The following is a 25,185-nucleotide window of genomic DNA, read 5'->3' as shown; positions in this document are numbered from 1 at the left end:
TGTTCAGGACTCAGCACAGGGCTGACCGGGCCGCTGTGAGCCCTTCACAGTGCCGACCTAAGTGTCTTTTTTCCTGCAGTCCACAGCTTCCATGTTACGGACAGTCTGTTAGGTCGAGTTCCTTCAGCGTTTGAGTTTGTTTCTCACTTAACCCTCTCGGTGGATGTGAAAATTGCGCAATAATGCGTATGTGTATGTGTATATAGGCTATCTTAGGAGAACCGATATAACTGCAATGCATTTACTTTCAATCAGCCTAATTATGTGTGTGTGTGTGTGTGTGGTTTAACTGGCGTAACGCCCAAACCACACCTATGCATAATAAAGCAGGTAGCGCAAGTGTTTTACGGATAACGGCAGGTGCGTAAGATAGCAACTTTTGTGGGTGAACAAGATAGGGCCCATAGGGTCACGCCAGAGTCCCTAAACCCGTTATTTGGGGATTTAGCATTGCGTAAGAAGCATTCCCTAGCAAAAGTTGCTATTTTGAGCAATCAGCAATCAAACCAATCAGTGTGCCAGGTGCCATTGCCATTAAGAGCAGGCTGCACTATCCTAAATCCTCAAACCGAGACGTAATGTTGTTGTTGTGAATGGAGACTGGTGATTGGCTGCTGCAGTTTGTTCGCCTAGAAAAATCGAGCTTGTTGCGAAAAATAAATCTCTCGCATTTCGACTTTTCGTATTTTGCGTTCTATGTGCAAGTACTGATTGCATGTTATGGGTTTGAAAAAATACTAAGTACTCACACGAAAATAACGCCGTTGGTGTGTAAGAACCTTAAGGCTGTGGCGGCAGCTCTGTGTCCCAGATGAACTTCAGTGCCAGGTCACCCAGTTGCTCCTGAAAGATCTGATCACACCTCTCGCTCTGGGCCACAGTAAAGGTGTTCTTCCAGTCACCAATCTTACCTGCAATAAAAAAACAAATGAATAAATAAAATGTCATGTCTGATGTCTGTTTACAGAAACCTGAACAGGATCTACAGTTCAGAGGTTATACTGCCTTTGCGCATGAACTGTCCCTTGAGGAAGTCCTTTGGCAGGAACTGATAATTGGCCTTTGGATCATTCTTCATGTTCTTGAAAGCCGTTTTCTCAACAATGTGATCAATCCCTGCCTCACTGAGCTTTCTCCCCAGGAAGCTGCAGATCTTAGTTACTGCCGCCTTCGGATCCTAAAAGAGAGACAAAAAAATCAAGCAGAGAAAGGAAACGGTGATCAAGAAATGACTTATTTGGTATTCAGCACTGATGAACATGACTTTCACTTTATACAAAGCATCAGATGGATTTGAAATGCATTTCTCTTCCAGACTCTTCACCAGCCTCAGGTCCCTGGACATCCCCAGAGGAGACCACGAGGCCTGCAGAGCTGAAGCTTACCAGAACCATGTCCTCGTATGTCAGGAACAGGATGTTGTACTGATCTCTCTCATCATGCCACTCCCTGATGTGTTCAAACCAGGAAGATCCAACAACTGCAAGAAGACAAACATTCATGTTTAGTTTTAATATTTTCCTCAAATCAGATTTTTATTTAATAAACTATGGAGCGGCGTGGCTCAGGAGGTAGAGCGGTCACCTCGTGGTGTTGGTGGTGATGGGGGTGGGGGGTGGGGGGCATCAAATGGCCCATGTATTCTGAAATTTTCAGCAGTTGTTCCTTATTTAAGAAACAACATCTGTGACTGAGGAAATATGGTAAAAAAAAAAAAAAATGGCAAAATAAGGTGAAATAATGTGAATCAAAAAATGCTCTTCCCTTAATTGTTCAGAATGCCCATCTTCACTCTCAACATCTTTGAAAGTCAGTATATCTTTTCATGAACTCACCGTTTCCTGCCAGATACTGCTCCAGGAAGTCCTCGAAGCTCTTGGGGGTCTCCCAGTGGGCTACGGCACAGCAGAAGTGGTAATAGGACACAATGTTGTCCTTTGGGTTGCGCATCACATAGACAATCTGTCATGGAAATTAACAACAGTCAAAATACACTCCTGATCAAAATTTTAAGACCAGTTGAGAAATTGCAAGAATTGTTGGATCTTAAAAAGGTTCTAAGTAGAGTTTCAAAATGCAAAAAGAAGAAATGGGAGGTAGAAATGTATATGACAGAGTCTATTAATCAGCTCATCCAGTTAAACATCACCAGCAGTAAGCTGCTTTTGTAAGGCTGGTGCACTTCCTGGTTTAGGCTCACGACCTTCATCAATGTTTAGGCTATACAGTGGTCCCTCATTTATCGCGGGAGTTACGTTCTAAAAATAACCCGCAATAGGCAAATCCACGAAGTAGTCAGCTTTATTTTTTACAATTATTATAGATGTTTTAAGGCTGTAAAACCCCTCACTACACACTTTATACGCTTTTCTCAGACAGGCATTAACATTTTCTCACTTTTCTCTCTTGTTTAAACACTCTCAAAGTTCAAACCTTCGTAGTAAAATAAGTCTCGTATTATAGAATGAACGCATTCTGTACTGTACAGGAGATACGGCACGGCGTTATGTACGAGGGACAACTGTAATACTGTTTTTTATATCATTTAAATGGAATATGTAGGTCAAAAAAGTGTTTTTGATGGTTTGAAGAGTTGGCTGCCACTAAGGTGGTGAACGATATTGCCTCTGCTCTTGATAATAAATTAGATTGTGTCGCCCTTTTCATAGACCTTTCTAAGGCCTTTGATACTGTCGACCATGCAATACTTATTAATCGCCTTTCTGTTATGGGATTTGATAGTATGTCTTGTAATTGGGTTGAAAACTATTTATCTGAAAGATCTCAAGCTGTGTTGGCAGATGGTTGCTCGTCAAAATTCCTACCTATTGGTAGAGGGGTACCGCAAGGATCTGTCCTTGGACCGCTTTTATTCTCTATTTATATCAATGATCTTAACCTTGGTTTTAAGCACAGTTTAATTCATCTGTATGCAGATGATTCTGTCATTTATTCATTTGCCCCATCCGTTAATCTAGCTCTTCAAAAGCTACAGTCTGATTTTAGCATTTTACAAAGTTCTCTTTCTAATCTTAGATTGGTTTTAAATCCTGGCAAATCCAAATACATGATTTTTTCGAGAAAACCCTCTACTGATGGCTACGACAACAATATCACCACTGTTGATGGGTTCAATTTGGATAGAGTTTCTTGTTATAAATATCTTGGGATCTGGATTGATGACAAACTAGCCTTCAAATCACATGTTGCAGAACTTTTAAAGAAACTCAAACCTATCTTGGCCTTTCTCTACAGAAACAAATCATGTCTAAATCAGTACTATAGAAAATAGTTAGTGCAAGCCACATTTTTATCAGTGCTAGACTACGGAGATATTATTTATATGCATGCTCCTGCCACTATGTTAAAACCTCTAGACTCAGTTTATCACTCTGCCATTAGGTTCATAATTAGGTTCATGCCATTAGGTGATGAGTTTAGCACCCACCACTGCATGCTCTATGAACATGTGGGTTGGACTTCTTTGGCTCTGAGAAGAGAGACTCACTGTATTTTGTTTATTTATAAGGCCATGCTTAACAAGCTTCCTGTCTATCTAACTAGCTTGCTGTCATCTAGGCAGTTTAACTATAGCACTCGTGTCTATAATTCATTAGCTCTTAATGTCCCTTATGTTAGGACAGAGATAGGAAAGATCGCTTTCAGACACTTCGCACCGTCAAAATGGAATGAGACGCAAACTCATCTCCAATTAAGCAGCTTGATTCCTTTCATGAATTTTAAACAAGTTCTCATCGATTTTATGTTTTCTCAATGTACACACTTTTGTACGCATTAATCTGTTCATTCCCTTGTACCGTTACTGTGCCGGTATTTTGTATGATTTATGTTGTGTTATTGTTATTTATGTAATCAGGGCATCATTGGAAAAGAGAGCTTGCTCTCAACTGGCCCTCCCTGAATAAATAAAGGAATGAACTGAACTGAAGAGAGGTGATTTTAGACTGATTTTCCGGGGTGCCCAAACACACCTGAATATGATCTCAGCACCCCTTAAAAATGTTATTATTATTCATAATGTCATGGGTGTAGAATTGGGTGTGGATGGTATGAACATGTCCCTATTAATGTCAAGGTGCTAATAAATTGTCCCTGCCGAGATTTTAAACATTGTACATGCAGACACACAGCACTGTTGCCAGGTTTGTGCATTTTGTGTCAATTTATATTTCAGTTTCTGGTGAAAGATGTTTGCTAGTTTGTGTCTGCTGCTCAAACGTTTCACCCCAAAACAAATACAAATACAAATAGTGGTGCCTCCACCACTACTATGCATGCATTATTTTCAAAAATCCTAAGTTTTGCCACCTTGAGTGGCACCTGAGGAATCTGGTCTGGCCCATGGACTCGGCCTCTGTGCCGTGTATTTGGATGAACTGAATTCAGTGAAGTGCTGCTTGCTGTGCTGGGCCGGTGCCAAAATTGATGACTCCTCTGATTCATAACATTTTCTACTCCACCTCATGCTCTTACAATTTCCAAGCAAGGCAATCAACCTCCAAACACCTTGCATTTTTGTCCGCATTTATCTAAAAGTCTATTGCCCAGTCTGTTACCTTTGCCTTCTTATTCTTCAGGCCTGGAGGCATGAGACGGGGCGTGAGGTGAGACATGAGGAGCCGGGGAGAAGGTCGCTGCGAGATGTCGCGCTTGGGCTTGTACTCCAGCCACGGCATCTGCCTCATGTTGGTGGGATGAGCAGGAAGACCGCCATCTTGCTCCAAAATGGAGATGATGATGTTTTGAGTCCATATGGTGCCTGAGTGTAAAAACCACAGAGACAAATGGAAATGGCTCCTACTTTATTTTGACGGTGCACTGAGTCAAGAAAGGCTGATAAAAAATAACAATAATAATAATAATGAGACCCTAGGCCAAAAATTGTGAGTGCAAAAAAAAAAAAAAACTGTCGGCCAAACGCTCACCTGACTTCAGATACGTGACCAGGAATATGTCACTGTCACGGATCTCAAAGCTTTGGAGTGAGTCAATGATCTCTGGAGTGGTGTGAATGTCAAAGTTGTAGTTCTTATACCTGAGGAAGTAGTCAGTGGTCTTCTCCATCATACAGGATCTCTGACTCAGACAGAGAAGCTCATTAATGCCTAAATACCAACAGGGAAAATCAAATGGCTGATAGGAGGATGAGGAGGTGAGGAGAGTGAATGAGAGGAGAAGGAAAAGTGAGGAGAAGTCGTAGAGGTCTGAGGGTGAACTCACAGTGTGAAAATGTAAATCACAGACATGCGTGGCACTCTGTTGTAAAACACTTTGACAGTCTTTAATCTGAAGAAAAATAGATTTTGCAAGGATTGTTTTCTGATTGTTTGTTTTTCCATTTTCAAACATGAATACTGCATCTCTCTGTGCAGTTCTGTTGTTAATAATAGCATGAACAATTTTAACAAAATTACAGTTCTGTGAAATAAATATGGCTTTGTGTGAGGGGTTAGTTCATAATATTTCACGTTGGCTTTTAAAACATTAAGTATATGCACAAAAGAGAAAGTCATCCAGAGAGATAACAGAAATACAGCAGGAGTATTTTACTATTTAATATTGTCCCTTAGGCTAATGCAAACGTGTTTTGCATTACATGTCCCATTACAAATTAAATTTGGCCTCATTTTGCTGAGAACCCTCTGAAGGTGGGTCTGTGTGTGTGTGTGTGTATATGTGTGTGTGTGTGTGTGTGTGTGTGTGTGTGTGTGTGTGTGTGTGTTGAAGCAAGACAAAAAGCTCCAAACAGCCAAAACAAACATTGCAATAAGCCTGCTGTGATACAGTAACACAGGCAGGTTCCAGTAAACATAAAAAAGTAAAGATCAATATGAAAAGTTAAAATCAAAAGTCACCACAAACAGGAGGCTTCTTATTGGCTGTCATAGAGGTCAACATACCAGTTAACAAAAAGATGGTTGTTTATCATCAGGGACGTGCACAGATAGACACTAGGTGGTGCTAGAGCACCTGCCCTTGCCCTAGTCTGGACCAGCAAGTGCCCTTTTGAAAGTTATTATTATTATTTTTTAACAGTGTACTGTATGTGGCCCAATGGTGACATCGATCAACACACACACACACACACATGGAGGCGCCTGGAGGCAGCTGAGCAGCACACACGACTATCACGACACACCTCCTCTCCTCCCTGCCCTTTGGCACCAGCCAGCCAGGTAACACAGAAACAACACGAGTGGATTTGCCCCCTAAGCCTCAGTTGCCAAACTATAACTTGCATATTTGTCTCTGTTGTGAAGTAAGTCTCAGTCATACAGCACCAAACAGCTGAGCCTAAATTAGCCCACCTGCTTAATAAGCTAGTCATAATCAGTCAATGGATTTAATGATGACCAGCACACGACCAATGACGGTAGAATTTGTTGTTGGTACAGCATGTGAATCTATCAGGAGGCTATACTTTAGCTGAATATTTATTTTGTAACTTAGGTTTACATTAGGCTACATAATTAACACTTGCAGTAGCTAATCTATTTGCCAAATGATTAAGTCCAAGTGGCCTGCAGAAAAAGTAGCCTGGCTTGTTGTAATGTCACCAAGCAGTCTTATCCATAGGCCTACTGTTGGTCTATTTTGGGAGATTAACCCGTAATTTTTTTCACTTGAGCACCTGCCCCCCAAAATGTCTGTGCACTCCACTGTTTATCATTATGAGAAAACATCTCAAACTCAAATCAAGAGAATTTGCCAAATAAGAGGCAACTTACTCAAGTTATTCCCCCAACAACTTTTAATGCTGCAAATCTTTTACTCTTACTCTATTTTATGTTATTTAGATTTCTCATCAAAAGGCTATCAGCTTTTCTTTTTTTGTCGTCACTTTATATTCACTGTCAGAGTTTGTGGTTCTACATTCTTTTACGATGATAATTTGGTCCCTCTGTAATGATAACCTTTTTGATGATGCATTCATTATTTGGACTATAATTTTTTTTTTTAAAAAAATGCTTTGCAGGCAATAAAAAAGTAAGCCTCAAGAAACCAACAATAAGGAAAATTGTCCATCACTGATTCTGTGCAACTGCAGCAAATACTGGTGCAATTTCCATATCTACAGTAATAAAACATCAAGCATATGAAACAGCACAGGACTGAACGAATGAACTTGATAAATTAGATTACTCACTTTATCACCAGGGACTCACACCAAGTGAGAAATAATGCTCATTAAACAACGACAACTTTAACAACTCTGGAGAGAGTTCACACAGCCGTGTCACCAGGTTGAGGAATATTATCAGTCTATTATATATTATCTAAGTTAACTGGGTGGGATTACGTGCTCCGCAATATGTGATTGGTCCATTGTGACTGACTTGCCCTGCCCTCCCTGTGTTTCACGTTAAAACATAATGCACTGTGGTTAATTCCCTCAGGCAGAGTCTGCAGAGATGCTGGTTTGGAAAAGGATGAATGGCTGGATTAAAGGATGTGGCAAATACATATGTACCTATGTAAATATGTACATAGTACTGCTGTGCGTGCGAGCTTCTCGTTTGCTTTGCCCTGAGGTCAGACTAAGCAGTTTCATGTGTGGAGCACACATGGCTTTGTTCATGTAAAGGACTAAACCACTCAGCTTCATGGTCTTAGCCTATAGAAAACAGCAAAATGCCGTTTTGAGTCATGATGGGGAAAAAGCATTGCGCTAAACTCACGAGGCATGTATAAGTTACATTCTTAGAGAATGTAATTACCATTCATCATATTTTACCATGTAATAACAAAGTGGTGAGTCTTCCTCTTTCAAACTACACACTCTGCCTTTAACCACAGGGTTTTATTATTTATTTATTTATGTATTTATTTATTTATTTAAAGGCTCCGTCTGTCCGTCTCCGCATTTTATCGTTAGAATCAAAGAAGAGGTGAATGAGTGAGGCAAGCTCTGCAGTCAGCACGCAGCATTTTTTTTTTTTTTTTTTTTTTGTACAGGCACCGTCCACAATGGGAGGGATGCCCCCATTGCAATGACCACCGCGTAAGCACGTTGCTCGGCGTGCTAAAACAGCGCGATGACGTTCTAACTTTCTTGCTTGGCGCCACAGACATATACACGTATATACGTCTATGCTTGGAGGAGGGTTGAGCTCAAGGCTGTGGCGGGCTCTCTCCTCCAATGGTCAGCAGTGACGTCACCAGCTGACCAATCAGCGCGCAGATGTGTGTGGGCGCTGCTGCTATAGACCACAAGAGTTTTGATTCGAGCTTCATTTGGTTGTTTTCCATCTCTTTTGGAGGGAGAAGCTGATCCGCCATGGCCAGAACCAAGCAGACCGCCCGCAAGTCCACCGGAGGCAAAGCCCCCAGGAAGCAGCTGGCCACCAAGGCGGCCAGGAAGAGCGCCCCGGCCACCGGCGGCGTCAAGAAGCCTCACCGCTACCGGCCCGGCACCGTGGCTCTCAGGGAGATCCGCCGCTACCAGAAATCCACCGAGCTGCTCATCCGCAAGCTGCCCTTCCAGCGCCTCGTCCGAGAGATCGCCCAGGACTTCAAGACCGACCTGCGCTTCCAGAGCTCGGCCGTCATGGCTCTGCAGGAGGCCAGCGAGGCTTACCTGGTCGGCCTCTTCGAGGACACCAACCTGTGCGCCATCCACGCCAAGAGGGTCACCATCATGCCCAAAGACATCCAGCTGGCCCGCCGCATCCGCGGAGAGAGGGCTTAGACTCACCGGACACACACACACACACACACACACGGCTCTTTTCAGAGCCACACACACACTTACTGAAGAGACGATTCCTCCTGTTGAGCTTCAGCCATAAGAAGCTTCTCTTACATTCTCTTACAATTTAAAAAATAAAACGCAACCTCATCTGTCAAATCACTAAAAGAACAGCTCAAAATAAACTCAACCCCTGCGTTCCAAATCGCATACTTACACTTTTTACTTTTAGTATGTACTGCAGCTGCCCTCACAAAGTATGTAGTTTAGTATGTAATATGCATGCTAATTCTCCCCCCCCCCCCCCCCCCCCCCCCCCCCCCCCCCTACTAAATAGTATGGTAGTATGAGTATTGGAACGCAGGGCTTATTAGAGCAGGATAAGGTGATGGCAGGACATCATTAAAATCATACTAAATACAGTTTCATTGTTGAACAAAGTTTTTTTTTTTTTTCTTAAGGACATACTTCTTTAGTGTTTTCTTTTTTTATGAAAAACAAAAAGGCAAAAAAGATTCTACATGAACTGCTACTTATAATGAGGGTAATAATGATAATTGTATTTTGGAATTAAACTGAAATGCTCAGAAAAAATGAATTAATGAGCTGATGATTACACGACGTGACGCGTCTGACGTCATCGGTGTGTGATTGGTTTGTAGTTGAGACGCTCCTCCTTGCCCGGCGCTGATTGGACAACAGCTGTGCGGAAACGTCCGCCCCGATTCAAACTCGGGCGCGCGCCGCCTCGTGCGCTCTGCGGGTATAAAGCAGTGCGTTTGGGCACTGCGGCTCATTTCCTGTCGGTGTGAGCTGCACAGAGGAGACCTGACGATGAGCGGAAGAGGCAAAACCGGCGGCAAGGCTCGCGCCAAGGCAAAGAGCCGCTCGTCTCGCGCCGGTCTCCAGTTTCCAGTCGGCCGCGTTCACAGGCTGCTGCGTAAAGGCAACTACGCCCAGCGCGTGGGCGCTGGTGCGCCCGTCTACCTGGCGGCCGTGCTGGAGTACCTGACCGCCGAGATCCTCGAGCTGGCTGGAAACGCCGCGCGCGACAACAAGAAGACCCGTATCATCCCGCGCCATCTGCAGCTGGCCGTCCGCAACGACGAGGAGCTCAACAAGCTGCTGGGCGGAGTCACCATCGCTCAGGGCGGCGTGCTGCCCAACATCCAGGCCGTGCTGCTGCCCAAGAAGGCCGACAAGCCGGCCAAGGCCAAGTAGACCCACAGCCGACCTCAAAACACAAAGGCTCTTTTAAGAGCCACTCACTCACATCAGAAGAGACTTCCTGCATTAAGCAATAAAAACCAATAATTAAACAAATACATCACATGTAGGCTATTCATGCTAATTATTGCGCAATTTTCACATCCACCGAGACACTTAGGAAAAAAGACACTTAGGTCGGCGCTGTGAAGGGTACATCTTACAGAACAGTAGCTACATCTTAATAAAAGAAGAAAGTTAACATAACTCAAACTCCGAAAAAAGTTAGTCACTCATTCCCATGAATTAAACTAACTCAAAAATGAAATGCTGAAGTAATAACTCTTGCTTTGAGTGCACTTAAATTTTTGAAGCATTTAGTGTTGGTGATGTAATTCTGGTTTAACCCACTAACTCATTTTCTATAAGTTGTGCTGATATAATTATAAGAAAATGTAAGTCCTGGCAGATGTATCCAAAACAATTGCCACAAGTGGATACACTCTTTATTCGTATCAATACTATTTTGAGTTTTTTCAGCTGTAGTTGGTTCTCGTCTATAAAGGTTCCACCGAGATTTGAACTCGGATCGCTGGATTCAGAGTCCAGAGTGCTAACCATTACACCATGGAACCACACACACATGCAAATTGTATACACTCTCTCTCTCTGAGTGGGTCCACAGACTTCCAAGGAGAGATTCTCACTATGGCTCTCACACTCAGATATGTTTAACTTCTTATTCTTCTTGTCATTATTACTGCAAGTGTTTATTAAAGGAGAAAAATAACCTGTAGTTTACCGTTTAAGTTTCAGAATTGAGCCTGAATAAATTGGACTGACAAGGCCCCCTCAGTAATCTCTATTAATGCTTTAAGGTGCACATGTTGCAAGCCGCTACTTTGACTTTTGGTCACCGACAGGCCCTCTGCTTCAGTGAGGAGAAGTCAGACTGCGGCTCGTAAAGGCATGTCCTCTGGTAGTTTGTCATGATATTATTTTACAGTTAATCTATGTTCATGCATTTGTAAGGGGACTATAGCACAAAACACTGCAACTGCTGTAGCAGTTGGAAAAGGAGATTTGGTAATTTTATATCCTTAAATCGTGAGAATATAACGAGTGAAATACAGGAAAACATTACCAATCAACTCTACTCCTGATTATTATGACATTTCTCCTTTTGGCATCATGTTTAATATTATATTTGCCTTTGAATATCCTTTAACTGCTTTATTGCGTAGCTACTACATATATGCTGTGCATACTAGCATTGCCTTCAGATATTATGCCAGTAAATTAAACTCTGAGGCAACAATACAAATGAAGGACATGTAGTGTGCTATGCAGATATTTTACACTATTTTAGGGCTGTTATTACAAATGATTATACGGGCGTAGAATCGGGTCTGAACAGTCGGGATATGCTCATATCAGTGTCAAGATACTAGCTAATTTACTGCTGTTGTCAATTTTTTTTTTTAATGATGTCAACAGAACAGGTCATTTTAACTGCCCACAGGATTACGAGCGGCTGCTATAAAGTCTACCCAGACATGTGGTTGCCAGGTTTGTGTGTTTTCTGCTAAAAGTGCGCTTTTTTTTTTTTTTTTTTTAAGAGATGGAGGGGTGAAGCACAAGATAAGGGGGATACTCGACATGACATGGCAACCCTCAGTCTGTGCTGCGTAGATGTTGCCTGGCAGTAGTGCTGACGTTAGCCTCTCCTCTGTGGGAGGACACGAGCGGCGGGAGATTTGAATTTAACGGTCGGTATTTCTGGTTTAAAAATGAACAATTAATGATTGAAGCATCACAGCATTAAGAAAATAGCGTCTTCACCGGATAGAGCTCATATTGGTCAGTTTTTTCGTTTTTTGTTTTTCGTTTTTTTTTTTTTTTTTAAATTTCAGGCGTAACATGTTTGCCAGCTTGTGTTCACTGGCTCAAACGTTTCGGTTTCAACGTCAAACCAAAAAGAGAACAAGCGTAATGGAAGTTATGTTTAGTGAACTAACACCATGGGTCATTACATCATCAACATTATGTCTGTGGATGTGATCAGGAAAATGTCGGCAGGAGAAAATCCAGCACAGAAACTCCACAGGCAGGGGGCGCTGCAAGTCCGCAGGTCAGCTTTCTGGCTCTGAGCTCATGGGTCATTTGAAATAAAAATAATAGTGAGCTCTGATCTCCCCTCTTATTATTTTAAGGTTCATGTTGGAGCACTGCTGTGGCTTGGTCATGAATGCAGCTTTTTATTGTCTGCAGAAAACTGGAGGTTTATGAGCTGCTGTTAAAATACAGTGGGACACTGGGAATCCATTTGCTGGAACTTAATCTGTTATTTCCTTTGGAAGGTTCTGCCATTATGATCAAGTCTATGCTTCAGCTTTCTGTTGCTCCAAATTACCTACTTTTATTTATTTATTTGTTTGTTTGTTTGTTGGTTCCTCTGTCACAGTGCAGAATTAAGCCCGGTACAGCCAGAACCAGCCAAAAATATAGTGCGTCCCTGGAAGAAGTGGATTTACTGAACAACACTGAAAATACGTAATGCCAGGGAATACAAAGAACAGCACAGACATTTGAGTTTGTATAAACTATTATAATTATAATACAATATTATACTACTACTATGATGATAATAATACTGCTAAAAATTCTAATAATAATGATACGTTTTTATTTGTGTAGCACTTCTCTTGGTACTCAAAGACATTTTACAGTAAAACGAGAAAAATTGACATGATGTAAAAAATACTATGGGAAAAAATTAAAGTAGACCAAATAAGACAAGTAGAGGATCTAACAACAATGGCACAGTACAAGAAAAAAAAAAAAAATAGGGGCAGTTAGAAAGCTGAAGGGAGAGAGTGAGGTGTGATTTTGAAAAGGTGGTACAAGGAACAAAAGAAGTGATGGGATTTTAAAAAAAAATGCAGTTTTGAGATGCAGTCATTGTTAACTTGTAGCCCACCGTTCCACTTCTTTTAAAGAAAAACACCCTTTCAAGATATTTGTTTGCGAATTTGTACCTTGTTAAGATTCAAATGGACCATAATTCATAAGAAATATTTATTAACTGTTTACACTTGGCATGAGGATGAGAAGCACTGGAATGAGAACACCTCAAAACTGTGGATTTCAAATCCATTTCTAAAAGCTAAGAAGTGTGGTGTTAAATTTTATGTTTTCTTTTCTTTTTTTTTTCCAGGAGCCTGGATTGATGAAAAGGATTTAGAGAACTCCCATTCATCTCCACTTGGTGGCGCTCATGCTTCACAAACAGAATCCAAAAGAGACAGCAGGGCCTTGTGGTGTTTTGAACGGGCTGTGCTCCTCCCTCTGTGCTGAAAGCTGAAATTGTCCGTGTTCACTCCACTGGACTCGCCGCTCTCCCTGCAGCTCAGGACAAGTCCTTCATCCTGTCCAGCCCCTTCACGTCTCTGACAGCTTCTACGCTCTCAGCTGTGATCTGTGATGTTTCCACACTGTGACTGCAGCCTCGGACCAACAGGAGAACCGACAGTGTCTTCTCTCTCTGGGTTTCCTCTGCAGATAAAGCTGGAACGTCTCTTTGATCTGATTTGGATGTGATTCAGCAGGTAAAGACCCAACCAGGGATTTTGCCATCATGTTCAGTTTTAATGTTTGATGCTGACGACAAAATCAGCTTTGTCTAAAAATGTTTTACTTGACTCTTTTTTAATGGTAATCAAAGTCAGTGTCAGGGACTGTGTTCTGAACACGACTCATGGATGAAATATGCTGCAGAAGCAGTCTGACAGCTCGCATACGTTTGACTGAAGTTCATGTTTTCTGCTGCTGACACACCAAGAGAGCAAAACATTTTTATCCATTATCACATGCATACGTTTATATAAATTAGGGATGCACCCAAATCTGAATCCATATTTAACAGGTAATAAATAGAGGTTTTCTAACAAATAAATCTCCCTTCCAAATACTTTTTTCTAGAAGTTCAGCCTTAGATAAGTAAAATAAAATCTTCTCGATCTTAGTTTGCTTGGGAGAAAAGACACTGCTATGGCTGTTGTTGACATTCAGTCTCTTACTTTAAAGCAGCATAACACTAAGATACCAACCATCATGTTACACAGCAGATGGAGCTACTCTAGAAGAATAGACAGTTACGGTCACGGTGCACAAATAATGTAAAGCCATCCTTAAAGTTAATGACACAACACAAAGAGCAAATGATAAACAACACACATACAAACCAAAGAACTACACAGGGAGTATGAGCCAATGTCTGCGGCCCCAAAGCATGCTGGGAAACTGCACTGCTTGGAGTTCACTCAGTCTGCCGCATTTTTTCACAGATTTCTTTTGATTTGCAGAGTCATTAGGTCAGGTTTGCTAAACCTGGAGAGTTTCAACAAGCAGGAATCTCAGTCATTTTATATTTCTTTGTAGGTAATAATCCAGTGATTAAAAAAAATCACCTCTGGTTTGAGCCACGCCCAATATCTATATCAATATCTATAGATCGATATAGATATTATGCCAACTATTTAACTATTATCAATTTATTATAAATCAACTATTTAACTATGCACATTTATTCCTCAAGTTACCACAAAATTCCCCCCGGAAAATGAAAAACAAAAATGAAGTGTTTTTTTTTTTTTTTTTTTTTTTTCGATAAATAATCTTCAGTGCGATGTATCAGTATATATAAAAGCAAGCAAACAAAGCAATGACGCTCTGCTAAAGATTATGCATGAAGCATTTTGTGTATGTAGTCTACACCAAGTAAATATAACACATCTCTGTAAAGCAACAGATAGGCTAAAGTACAGTTGTAGTTTAATTTGTGTAGAAATGGCTCTTACAGATGTAAAGTGAATTTCCACAGCAGTTTGTGACGTCCATTCATTCAGATCCTGCTGTGAATGAAGAGGACGGTTTACAAAATGTGTTGTCATCAAAGTGTTAACAAATCAATTATCAAACTGTTCATATAACTGGCAGATAATAAGCACAGCAGGTCTGTGTCTGTGTCTCCATCAGATTGCTGTGAACTCAAACTGGACACAAACACAGCAAACAGAAGCCTCGTCCCGTCTGAGGGCAACAGGAAGGTGACGGCAGTGAGAGAGAAGCTGCAGTATCCTGATCACCCAGAGAGGTTTGACCACTCAAAACAGATCCTGTGTAAAGATGGTCTGACTGGTCGCTGCTACTGGGACGTTGACTGGGAAGGATGGGTTTCTATAGCAGTGACTTACAGAGGAATCAGCAGGAGAGGAAACAGTCATGACTGTGAGCTTGGATTTAATGAAAACTCCTGGAGTCTGTGCTGCTCTGATGGAAGTTTCTTTGCCTGGCACAACAGCAGCTAGGTACACACATACGGGTGATTCTTCAACTATGGGCCATTTTGGTGTGGAAATTTTTGAGAAAATGAAAACATATTTTTGATATTTTATAAAATACATTTGATTTCCCTATTATGCCTAGAAATAATCCCTGATAGAGGCTGCGCTAAAACACTTTAAATAATATGTGATTTTTGGCAATTTATTCTAACTTTCAGAGGAAACTGCCATTTCCATCACGCCACAAAACAGGTGTTTTTTTAGATAATGTTAGTGACATACATAATTTACATAAAGATATTTGATAAAATCCCAAACACTGATTTGCTCAAATTTATTATTTCATATGAATTGCTTATTTGTCTACTTTTCACACAAAAATATGTGTTGTGATGGAAATGACATGGTGTGATGGAAAAGACCAGATGTGGTGGAAATGACATTTGACAGACAGCATCGGTGAAATTTGCTGAGTTTTATTATTATCACATGCAGTGATGTGGTGGAAATGACATTTTATCATTCTTTAGCAAAAATCTCGTGATATGTTAGCAAGTTAGAATCAGTTCTAGGATTAAGCATAAGATATACACAAAATATGCAATATAAAATGCTATTTTTCCAATTATAGGAAATATGAACTGTTTGGAAATGACACCCAATAAAAATATTCTGGTTCAAAGACACATTTACCTTGATATTTTCATATTTTCAGACTCCTCTAAAGAGATCTCTCCTGCATTTCCCCATGTGCTCCCCTGTAACTTTTCTGTTTCTATGGTAACCAAGTGTGCACACCCCCAAAGTTCTTTCTCACTGCAATGTTTGTACAGTGTGATGGAAATGACAGTGACCTAAGGGACAGGTGATTTTTGATTTAAAAAGACCAGAAAATTAAAATATATTTTACAATGCATGATGTATTTTATTAAATTAGACATTTATTTTTAATTTGCATTTGAATTTTATGTTAAAAAATGTTTTAACTAAAAATTAATCACACTTGAATATCCAAAGTCTGGCCTGGGGACAAAGCCAATGTAGTGCAATTTATATACCTATGTCACCTAAAATGGCATTGAACATAAGCTAAAAAAGTTAACCAAAGGGTCATTTTTTAAATATAGGTTTATTTTAGTATGAAGTAAGTGTGGCAACAATAAAAAATAAAAAAATATGATTTTTAGATTTAAATATGGCCCAAGGACAAAAAAGTGACGATAGTTGAAGAATCACCCATACCCGCTGCTCCCTCCTCCTCTAACAGAGTAGGAGTGTATCTGGACTGGCCTGCTGGCTCTCTCTCCTTCTACAGCGTCTCCTCTGATGGACTCATCCACCTCCACACCTTCAACAACACCTTCACAGAGCCTCTGTACCCGGGGTTTGGCTTTGGGATTTGGTTTGGTTCCTCAGCGTCTCTGTGTCAGATTCGAGGAGGGAGAGTCGCCTCCTGTGTGGAGAAACACTCACTGCCGATCAAAGACAGCTGCTGACGTGATAGTTCACTCCAAGGGCATTTTTCAAAATTAGTATAATAACTTATTGAACTATTTGCAAGCAGAAAAAAAACTAAAAAATAAAATATAAAACAAACAAACAAAAAAATAAAATAAAATAAAATATAAAAATATGTGGCTTTTTATTTGAATAAAAAAGTATGTGCATTATGTCTGATGTGCAATGTGGAAGCTGCACTGTCACTGTCACAGCCATATCGTATTAATTGCAAATTATATTCTAACAGTTTTCTAATTCATCAAGGTGACATAAATCATTTCTTTTTGCGCATGCATTGATGTCAAATTAATACTCAGCGATTATTTAGGATGTATTGTGATTAATCAGATGATGATCAGCTGTGACGGCTGTGATTTTTTTTTTTTCCTCAGCAAATGTGTAGGAAACGTGTAGAACGCGTCATCAATGCGGTCTTTGACCTCATGTTAGACTTTGAAATGTTTTGTTAATTTGGTTTAAAGTGAGAAAAGTTAGAGAAAAAAAAATCTGAGATTTAAAAGTCACAAATTTATAAAAACAAAACAAAACAAAACAAAAAACAGCAAAATAGTTTTTCTTACACTTATCTTTTCTTATACTCCTCTACTTCTAAAGGCTCCATGTGTGCTGCCCCCTGCTGGCCGTGTTTCAGGCCTGCAGCTGATCACCTCAGCGGATTCTACTTTGACATGGGATTTAGGAACAAGGGGATCCTGCTGATTTGAGCCCAGAATCAGCAGATTGTTTTCTTCTGAATCGGCCCAAGTCACAGCAACGCCTCGTCAGAGTCCAGATGCTGAGGAGGAGATCGTGAGTCTGGACTCAAACCAGCAGGATTTCCTTCAGACTGAATCCTACAGGAGGAGAACAACTAGTTTTTCACATTTTTTTTTTCTTGAAAATTTGTGACTTTATAAGCTCAGAATTTTCATACTTTTTCTCATAAACTTGTGCATTTTTTCTCATGAATTTACAACTTTAATCTCTGAAATGCTGAGTTTTTTTTTCTTGGAATAATACCCTAACCATAATGTATTTCCCTAGTATATAGACAGGTTTACGCACCAAACCCCGGGGGGCGCCATTACCCTACACAAATGCACTTCATTTCCGCCGTAAGTGGTTTGCGCAGCGTATGCCGGTGTAAACAAACTTCCATGCTAATGCAGCTTCGTCTGGACATGTAGCTCGCTGCTCGTGAGGTTTCAGTTTTAATAATTATGTCCTTACAATGGGAACACGGTTCAACCACCTTGACTGGAGATGCCGTTACTCTCCCCCACCCGAATTCAGTGCAGAACTGGGAGGATAACATGGCGACGTGGCCCAGCATAACATACAGCAAGATTTGCGCTTACTTTGTTTATAATCCCACTAATTTACTCATTGACACAGTCGGCGATTTTTTTTTTTGCCAGCATTCCTTGCAGCTTCAACTGTGTTGCTTTTTGCCTGGATGATGGATTTATATTCCTCGTATTTATTTCAGATTATTGTATGCAATGTTCAGGTGGATTTTTCCTTGTCTGCGATTGGTCGCATGCAGCAAACACCGCCCTTTTTATGTGAGCGCGCACAGATCTAGATTGGAAAAGCCTGCGTTCGCTTCGCTTTTCCTTTCGTCAGCACGACAGCTAGCTAGCTAAAAACAAACCAGCACGCCACAACGGAAATGGATTGCATCGATGGGAGGAGTTTAGGATGTAGAGCGGAAACGGCTCATAAAATTGCGTATATGGTTCAAAAGAGTAATGAAGGAAGCAATCTACATCAAGATAGAGGAACGATCTCTCAACAGAGGAAAGGTGTCATATCATCTGTCTCCAACCTACAACGCTGTGCTTCAATCCTTCCCAGGAGGTTGAGCCATTCACCCTTGACCCCTCGTGACCTCAACAACCACCATTCACTCCTGGAGCTGAGTGTCCACAATGACTGTCCTTCACAGTCCAGTTGACCTTCATTCAGCTCCACATAGAAAATGTCCACTTCATTATTTATGACTTACAGAAACCTGGAAGAAGGAAAGCATCCTAGCGCTAAATACAAATCCCAAATGAAAATAAGTGAAACACAAGTTACACCACACCAACAGTTTTATTTAGATCTCCAAATATTCAACATATGCTCACTAAAGATTTCATCATATACAATCAAAATCCCTCCACTCCCTCCTCCCTCCCCACTTTCACAAAGTCCTGAAAACAACAGTGCTGCTGCTTTTCAGAAAACTAATTTGGAGGACTTTATTCTGGTGATGGAGTACTGGAGTGAACAAAGTCTGAAATCTGAAAGTTAATTTTCATATCGTAGTGGAATGAATGGAAACCAATGGCTGGAGAAAAGTGAGGGAAAATGATGTGACAGTTGTACAACATCACTGCTCGCTTTGGAGAAAGATAAAGATCAGCAGAGAAATTTTGGAGACATTACACTGAACCTGCTGAGTCACTGGTATGGTCCTGTAAGACCTGCCATGTCTCAGGTGTCACAACAGAAAAGATGTGTGCTTTTTCAAAGCCGTTGAAGTCGGTGGCCAGGCAGACTGTGTAGGCGCCGGTGTTGTCGAAGAGGAGCCACTCCCCCACCTGCAGCTCAGGTAGGAGGCAGCTGTCAGTCAGCTTGTCTATACTGTCGCAGGTTGGACCCCAGATCACAGAGCGGTACCTCCGCTCACCACCTTCAGCTGCCTGTGAACAACACAACACAAAATATGAAATCCACGTCACATTGTTCATTATCATCTCCAAAATAAGCCATTTGTCATATCACCGCCTATTAGCCTTCATCCAATTCCTTATCAAAATACATATTGTACAGATTATGTCCCTGAGTTGAGTTAATCTAATGGATTAAATAACTGATTCAAATTGGTAAACAGTAACTGATAGTCTGCAACAGATTGCAATTCATTTGGCTTTTCATGAGGAAAAATTATTCTACTACATCTTTTTTGGATATCCTGTCAATGAATCAATAATATTTTTATTTTTATTTGCACCCCACAGCTCCCCAAATGATTTGGTTTGGTTAGGGTTAGGGTTAGGCAACATTATGCGATAAGAATACCAAAAGAGAGAGGAAAATGGTGCATATCCATGACATTTATTTAACGAAAAACTGAGAAACAATGAGATTTATGTGATTTATGGGTTCCAGTTCACTAGTTTATACAAAAAAAAAAAAAAAAAAAAAAAAAAACTGCCATTACAGAAAATTACCTGTCCTACACAGAGCATGATATTGCCTGCATTATTAGGAATTAATATTAATATTAATTTATTTTTATAGTGCACTATTTAAATCAAATAAACTGCGCAATTCGAACTATTTTTCCACCAATTTGTGTGTTCTTGCCCTTCGGTCTTCCCCTCCTGTTCCATCATAACCCCGACACCACCTTACTGGATTCTTAATTATGCCATTAATTATTATGTTTAAAAAAATAATAATAAATAAAATATTTGGGGCTGTGGGGGAGAAAAAAGGCTTTCTGTTGCCTTAAAGACATTTTTCAGTGCAAACTTCCTGGTCTACTCTATAATTTACACCAAGCAGACAGGTGAGGTGTGGAGTTTGTGTTTTACCTTCTGAAGGTAAGGCAACACACAGCCAGAGGCAGGATCATTGATGAGAAAACTCAAGGAGCCAAACACACCGTCATTAACATAGTACATCATCACTCTCTCAGGGATGTTCTCATCTCCCCCTGAAAAAAAAAAAAAAAAAAAAAAAAAAAAAAAAAACACACACAAGACATTGGAAGCACTGCTGGATCTGTCCTGCACCGGCAGGAAAATAACACACTGACAGAGGCGTGTCCAGATTTCTTTGGCCGAGGTGGCCCGAGTGGGGCACAGACTCTACTGAGGGTGGCACCGAGCAAACTCTTCTAACCCCATGCCCCACCCTTCACACTGACTCACCTCTCTGACCTTGGTTGAACAGCTAGTAATTTATGAATAATCTAGAAATGCAACCAAGCCATTTAACAATTTTATGCTGCTCTTGATTTGAGAATATCTTCAAGAGACAAAGTCAGATCTTACATTGTGTGTCATTTTGGTAAAAGCAGCTGAAGCAGCACTGGGTTTGTTCAGTGAGAAATTTTTCAGATGGGGAAAAACGAACAAACCAACATTTTTAGCATGTTTCACTATTTGTATGTTTTTCTCAAAATGACAACAAATATGAGAAGTTGCCCCCACAGCAGGGGCGAAAACCAATGAAAATGCATGGACAATTCTTTATTTATTTTCGTAATCAAATTCCTACATCTGTCAAATTTTGTTCACCATAATATAATGCATTTGTTTTAACTTGCTTTAAAACACATACAGTGTCGATACATTACTGTTTTGTTCAGCTGCTTCCTCCATCATGGCTCTTTTGCCGATGACATTCACTGCTAAAGTGAAGGCAGACTCCACGAAGTATCGTCCTGGTTCAGCGATAATCTGCACCCCGCACTCAGGGGGAAAGAACTCATCCAGGGCCACATTAATGGTCGCTGCAATCTAGGATGATAAACATTAAGAAAAATAGGAAATGTTGAACTTCTCCAATCACCAGCGTCTCAAGCAAACAAAGACAAGGTTCTAACGGAAGTATGTTTGTGTAATCTAATCCCAGATAGCAGCTGACACTGTAGGCTACCAGATCCGCCCACAACTCGCGAGATTCACTTAGCAATCACACCCCCTGAGCACCTTTGCACCAGATGTGGCTGGAGTAATCAGTCTGACAGTCGTAGTGCTACGTTCGGGGCTGTTCCGGGGCGAGCCGTGCAGACCAACCGAGTGCAGAAATTCAAAATTTAACAAACACAGCAGCAAGCACCAGACAGCACAGCGCTGCAGCTCCAACACAGCAAGCAGCAACGTTAGTGTGGAAAAAGTTATCGGTAAGTTCATTATATGAATAATACTAGTGTTTCACTCTTAATGTTAGCCATTTGACTATCTTTTGAGTGTGGTATGATTTCTTTTTATGTCAACCTCCATAAAAAGAAAGAGGAAGAAAGCTGCACAGCTAGCGGGACAACGTAGAGTAGGCATTCCTGGTGCTAGTCGGACTCTGAGAAAACGTGCTGCCTTCTGCTTATGAATGGAGTTTACAGTTCACAGCAACTTCACACAATGTAACATTAGCCTCTGGCTTTTGTTTAAGTGTTTCCCCATCACTCTATTGGCGGGGTGCAGCGCCTGTGATTTATGTCGTGCATGTGCTCATGTATGCGCCCGTACCGTGCAGAAGCACACCCCTTCCAACCGTGCCAGAGCGGGGGAAGTGAACTGTATTCAAGCACGTAACGGAGCGATCACACTGGCCAAATAATCCGGATTTTAGGGGGAAACATGCTTGTGCGCGGATCAAACTTGCCAATGTGAGCAGGCCGTAACACTGCGTTATAGTTTTTATCCTTGCATGAGTTTTATTCTCCTCATCTTCCTAATGCTTCCCCTCAGCTCTATCGCTGATAAATACTCCCTTATGCAGATGAAACACAGTTTTATTCACCAGTTACACCTGACAGCACTTGCTCACTGCAGAATCTTTTTAACTGTCTTGACGACATTAAATGCTGAATGGTGAGGAATTCCCTTCAACTACATGGAACCAAAACCAAAGTTATCATATTTGACCCTCCTAGCTCTGCCACTAGCCTAAGCAACATGCTAGTCCCCTATCTGCAAATTTGCACAATGTGGTAAAAAAAAAATCTTGGTATTTTCACTGACACTTCATTGAAGTTTAATAAACAACTAAGTAGTTTTGTGAAGAACAGCTTTTATCAGCTTAGAACCCAAAGCCAAACTAAAGTCATTTTCATCTCATGAGGATCTGGAAACGGTTATCCATGCTTATATCCCCTCTCAACCGGACTACTGTGACTGCTGTCAGCGTGTCTAAAACTAAAGAGATGACTACAGACTTCAGGAGGAATCCTGCGGTCATCTCTCCTGTGTTGATTAACAATCAGGCTGTTGAGTTTGTGCAGCAGAACAAATATCTTGGCTCTGTAACTGATGATAACTGATGGATGTTGTTTGTATAAAAGCCCATCAGTGAATGTATTTTTGTCACAGGCTTCGTGGTCTAAGTGATGACAACTCCTTCATTTAAGTGTTTTATTCTTGTTTTATTGAAACGACTGCCTGCCAAAAATCCACAGCACTCAATATCCAACAGTCAGTGAACAAACAACTGTTGTTTATGTTGACTTAACTTGAGCAGACGTGATTTCTTGTGGGAAATGTGATGATGATGGTTTGTATGTGGGTTTTGGCAGGCAGCTGCTGTTCCCTCTTCCCTGCACTGAATCTTTTAATGGCACCGAGTACCGGACCGAACCGGCCCGCTGTCATAGAACGAGGACAAGGCTTCATAGTGGTAGTTAACAAGTTCCAGATTCTACTGGCAATAGCTTTAATTAAAATGAAAGCTTTGTTTTACCTCTTCAAATTTCAGCGGAAAGTTCTCGTTTGGTGGGCGTCTGCGATGGCCCGACTGTACGCCCTGGTGTCGTTGCACATGCAGCCCACATGGAAGCTGACTCCCACCACGTCCAGACCCAGCTCTCCAGCTCGCCGCAGCAGCTTGCCGGCGGCAGCCGGACAGGCCCCAAACTTTGAATTTAGTCTTCTCAGAGAGCTAGAGTCATCCACCGCGATGCGAAGCACCAGTCTGGACATTCACCACAAACTCATGTTGAACTCAAGAGCTCGGTCTGGAGAGCTCACATCACCATCAGACCTTAAAAAGAAAAAAAGTTTTTGGTCACTTACTTTGCGCTGGGGTGACAGTGAGCAATTTTGGAGAGTTCGTCCTGGTTGTCAAAAGTCATCATCTGAACTCCACGAGTGCGGGCGAATTTGATGTGGGACTCTGGTTTGGTTGTGTGGGCGAAAATGATCCTGTCGGGTGTCGCTCCAAGGGACAGAGCCAGCTCAATCTCTGCCTGTGTGGGTGAGAAAAAAGTGTTTGGCATTACTATATAGTACACACTTATACAGGAGATGATGTAAAGCGACAAAGCAGAAATACTCTATTACTGTACATAAGTGAAAATTTGAATTTTGAAACTGGAATATTTGCCAAAAACAGAAGAAACAGAAGCAGGATTTCAACAACAACCTGAACAATAAAGCTTTGTATCAAGCAGAATTCACTTTTGAATTCTTCAGTGCATTTTAGAGATTGGTTACCTTACAACTTTGACCTTAGCAGTTCTGTGTTGGGTGACTTTCACCCTGACTTGATATGTTTTTGAACAAGGCATCTTTATTGTAACTTGAGTATGAAAACATATCCCAAAGAGAGAGCGAGACAGATAACAGAGATGTTGAAAATCGAATAAGCTCAGCTCAATGTTTCATGAGAAGTCCTGGTCGCCACCTTGCTGGCACAGTCGAACCCCGTCCCCAGAGCGCTCAGCGTCCTGATAATGGCTGGCGTGTTGTTGCACTTCACTGCATAGAAAGGCTTGACTCGAGGTAAGTTCTCAGACCAGGTGAGGTGTTTCTTATACACATCGTCCAGGTCGGCCACATGGAAGGGCTCGCTGCAGTCCTGCACCAACAAAACACCGTAAAGCTTTTTGTTTCATGAAAATGCAGCCATTCCAGATTGCAGTGTTGTAACACTTACCTCTAAACTAAGCTGCTCAATTTTTTTGTCAATAAAGTCACGGACGGTTCTTCCATTATCCAAAATGTCAATGTCATATTGCTCAGAGTCAAAAGCAGCCATGACTGGGAAGAGGTGGGAAGAAGACAAATGTAAACTAAAAATTTCAAATTTAGATTTAGTAGAACAAAACATAATAATATTGTACCAGGTATAGCGTGTCAAGGTTTTAATTAATTTGATTTAATTTATGCCTCTGCATCGTTCAGTCGTCCACGGTCATGCAGACGTGAGCCGAGCAGACTTTGAGCGCTGTTCGCTCGAGCATTCAGCAGGAAACCGTAAGACGGAAAAAATGTAACTAATTCAGATTTCACTGTCAACATGACCTTGCCTCTGTCAGCTGTTTTATTAACCTCAGTTCAGACAAGACAACAAGCTAACCGTTTGTGTCAGCCAGCCAGCGTGACATGTGCACAGAAAAAATGTATATATAATAAATATAATATAATATAATATAATAAATAAAATATAATAAACAGGTATACATACCTATGGCTCACATTAGCTAACACTAGTTGCTAAAGGTTAGTGCACTCCCAAGCTATAAATAGTTTGTGTTAGCTAAAAATGGCAAGTGCCAGCACAGTATAACTAGCTACAAATACCATTAATAAGCTTCTCATGGTAAAAGTAGGGGTTAGTAGTATTTAGTAGTAGTAGTATTTAACAGTATTTAGTAGTAGTAGTAGTAGTAGTAGAGGTTCAGTCACTGCCTCATCAGGTTTGTTTTAA

At 41.0% G+C, this 25,185-nt stretch overlaps 3 protein-coding genes, 1 non-coding gene and 1 pseudogene across 4 annotated transcripts; 2 read left to right on the top strand and 3 right to left on the bottom strand.

Moving 5' to 3' along the window:
* Positions 1-780: 780 nt before the first annotated feature.
* LOC115363685 (amine sulfotransferase-like) lies at positions 781-5,085 on the bottom strand. The gene is made up of 6 exons (XM_030057961.1): positions 4,947-5,085; positions 4,578-4,780; positions 1,836-1,962; positions 1,386-1,480; positions 1,006-1,177; positions 781-911 (listed from the first exon to the last, which is right to left on the bottom strand). Exons 1-6 carry the CDS (start codon positions 5,083-5,085, stop codon positions 781-783), a joined length of 867 nt encoding a protein of 288 aa, XP_029913821.1.
* A 3,161-nt stretch (positions 5,086-8,246) lies between these two features.
* LOC115363228 (histone H3) lies at positions 8,247-8,789 on the top strand. The gene has a single exon (XM_030057338.1). It carries the CDS (start codon positions 8,300-8,302, stop codon positions 8,708-8,710), a length of 411 nt encoding a protein of 136 aa, XP_029913198.1. The 5' UTR covers positions 8,247-8,299; the 3' UTR covers positions 8,711-8,789.
* A 713-nt stretch (positions 8,790-9,502) lies between these two features.
* On the top strand, positions 9,503-10,090 carry LOC115363237 (histone H2A-like). Its single transcript, XM_030057348.1, has one exon. It carries the CDS (start codon positions 9,545-9,547, stop codon positions 9,929-9,931), a length of 387 nt encoding a protein of 128 aa, XP_029913208.1. The 5' UTR covers positions 9,503-9,544; the 3' UTR covers positions 9,932-10,090.
* Positions 10,091-10,479: 389 nt separating this feature from the next.
* trnaq-cug (transfer RNA glutamine (anticodon CUG)) lies at positions 10,480-10,551 on the bottom strand. The gene has a single exon. It is a non-coding gene; the product is annotated as a tRNA-Gln (tRNA).
* Positions 10,552-18,994: 8,443 nt separating this feature from the next.
* Positions 18,995-24,513, bottom strand: LOC115363216 (ornithine decarboxylase-like; annotated as a pseudogene).
* Positions 24,514-25,185: the final 672 nt, after the last annotated feature.

The sequence above is a fragment of the Myripristis murdjan genome, chromosome 8 (genome assembly GCF_902150065.1).
Source record: "Myripristis murdjan chromosome 8, fMyrMur1.1, whole genome shotgun sequence".
Taxonomy (NCBI): domain Eukaryota; kingdom Metazoa; phylum Chordata; class Actinopteri; order Holocentriformes; family Holocentridae; genus Myripristis; species Myripristis murdjan.
The sequence above is the reverse complement of the archived record's forward strand: the minus strand, read 5'-3'. Positions and strand labels throughout refer to the sequence as shown.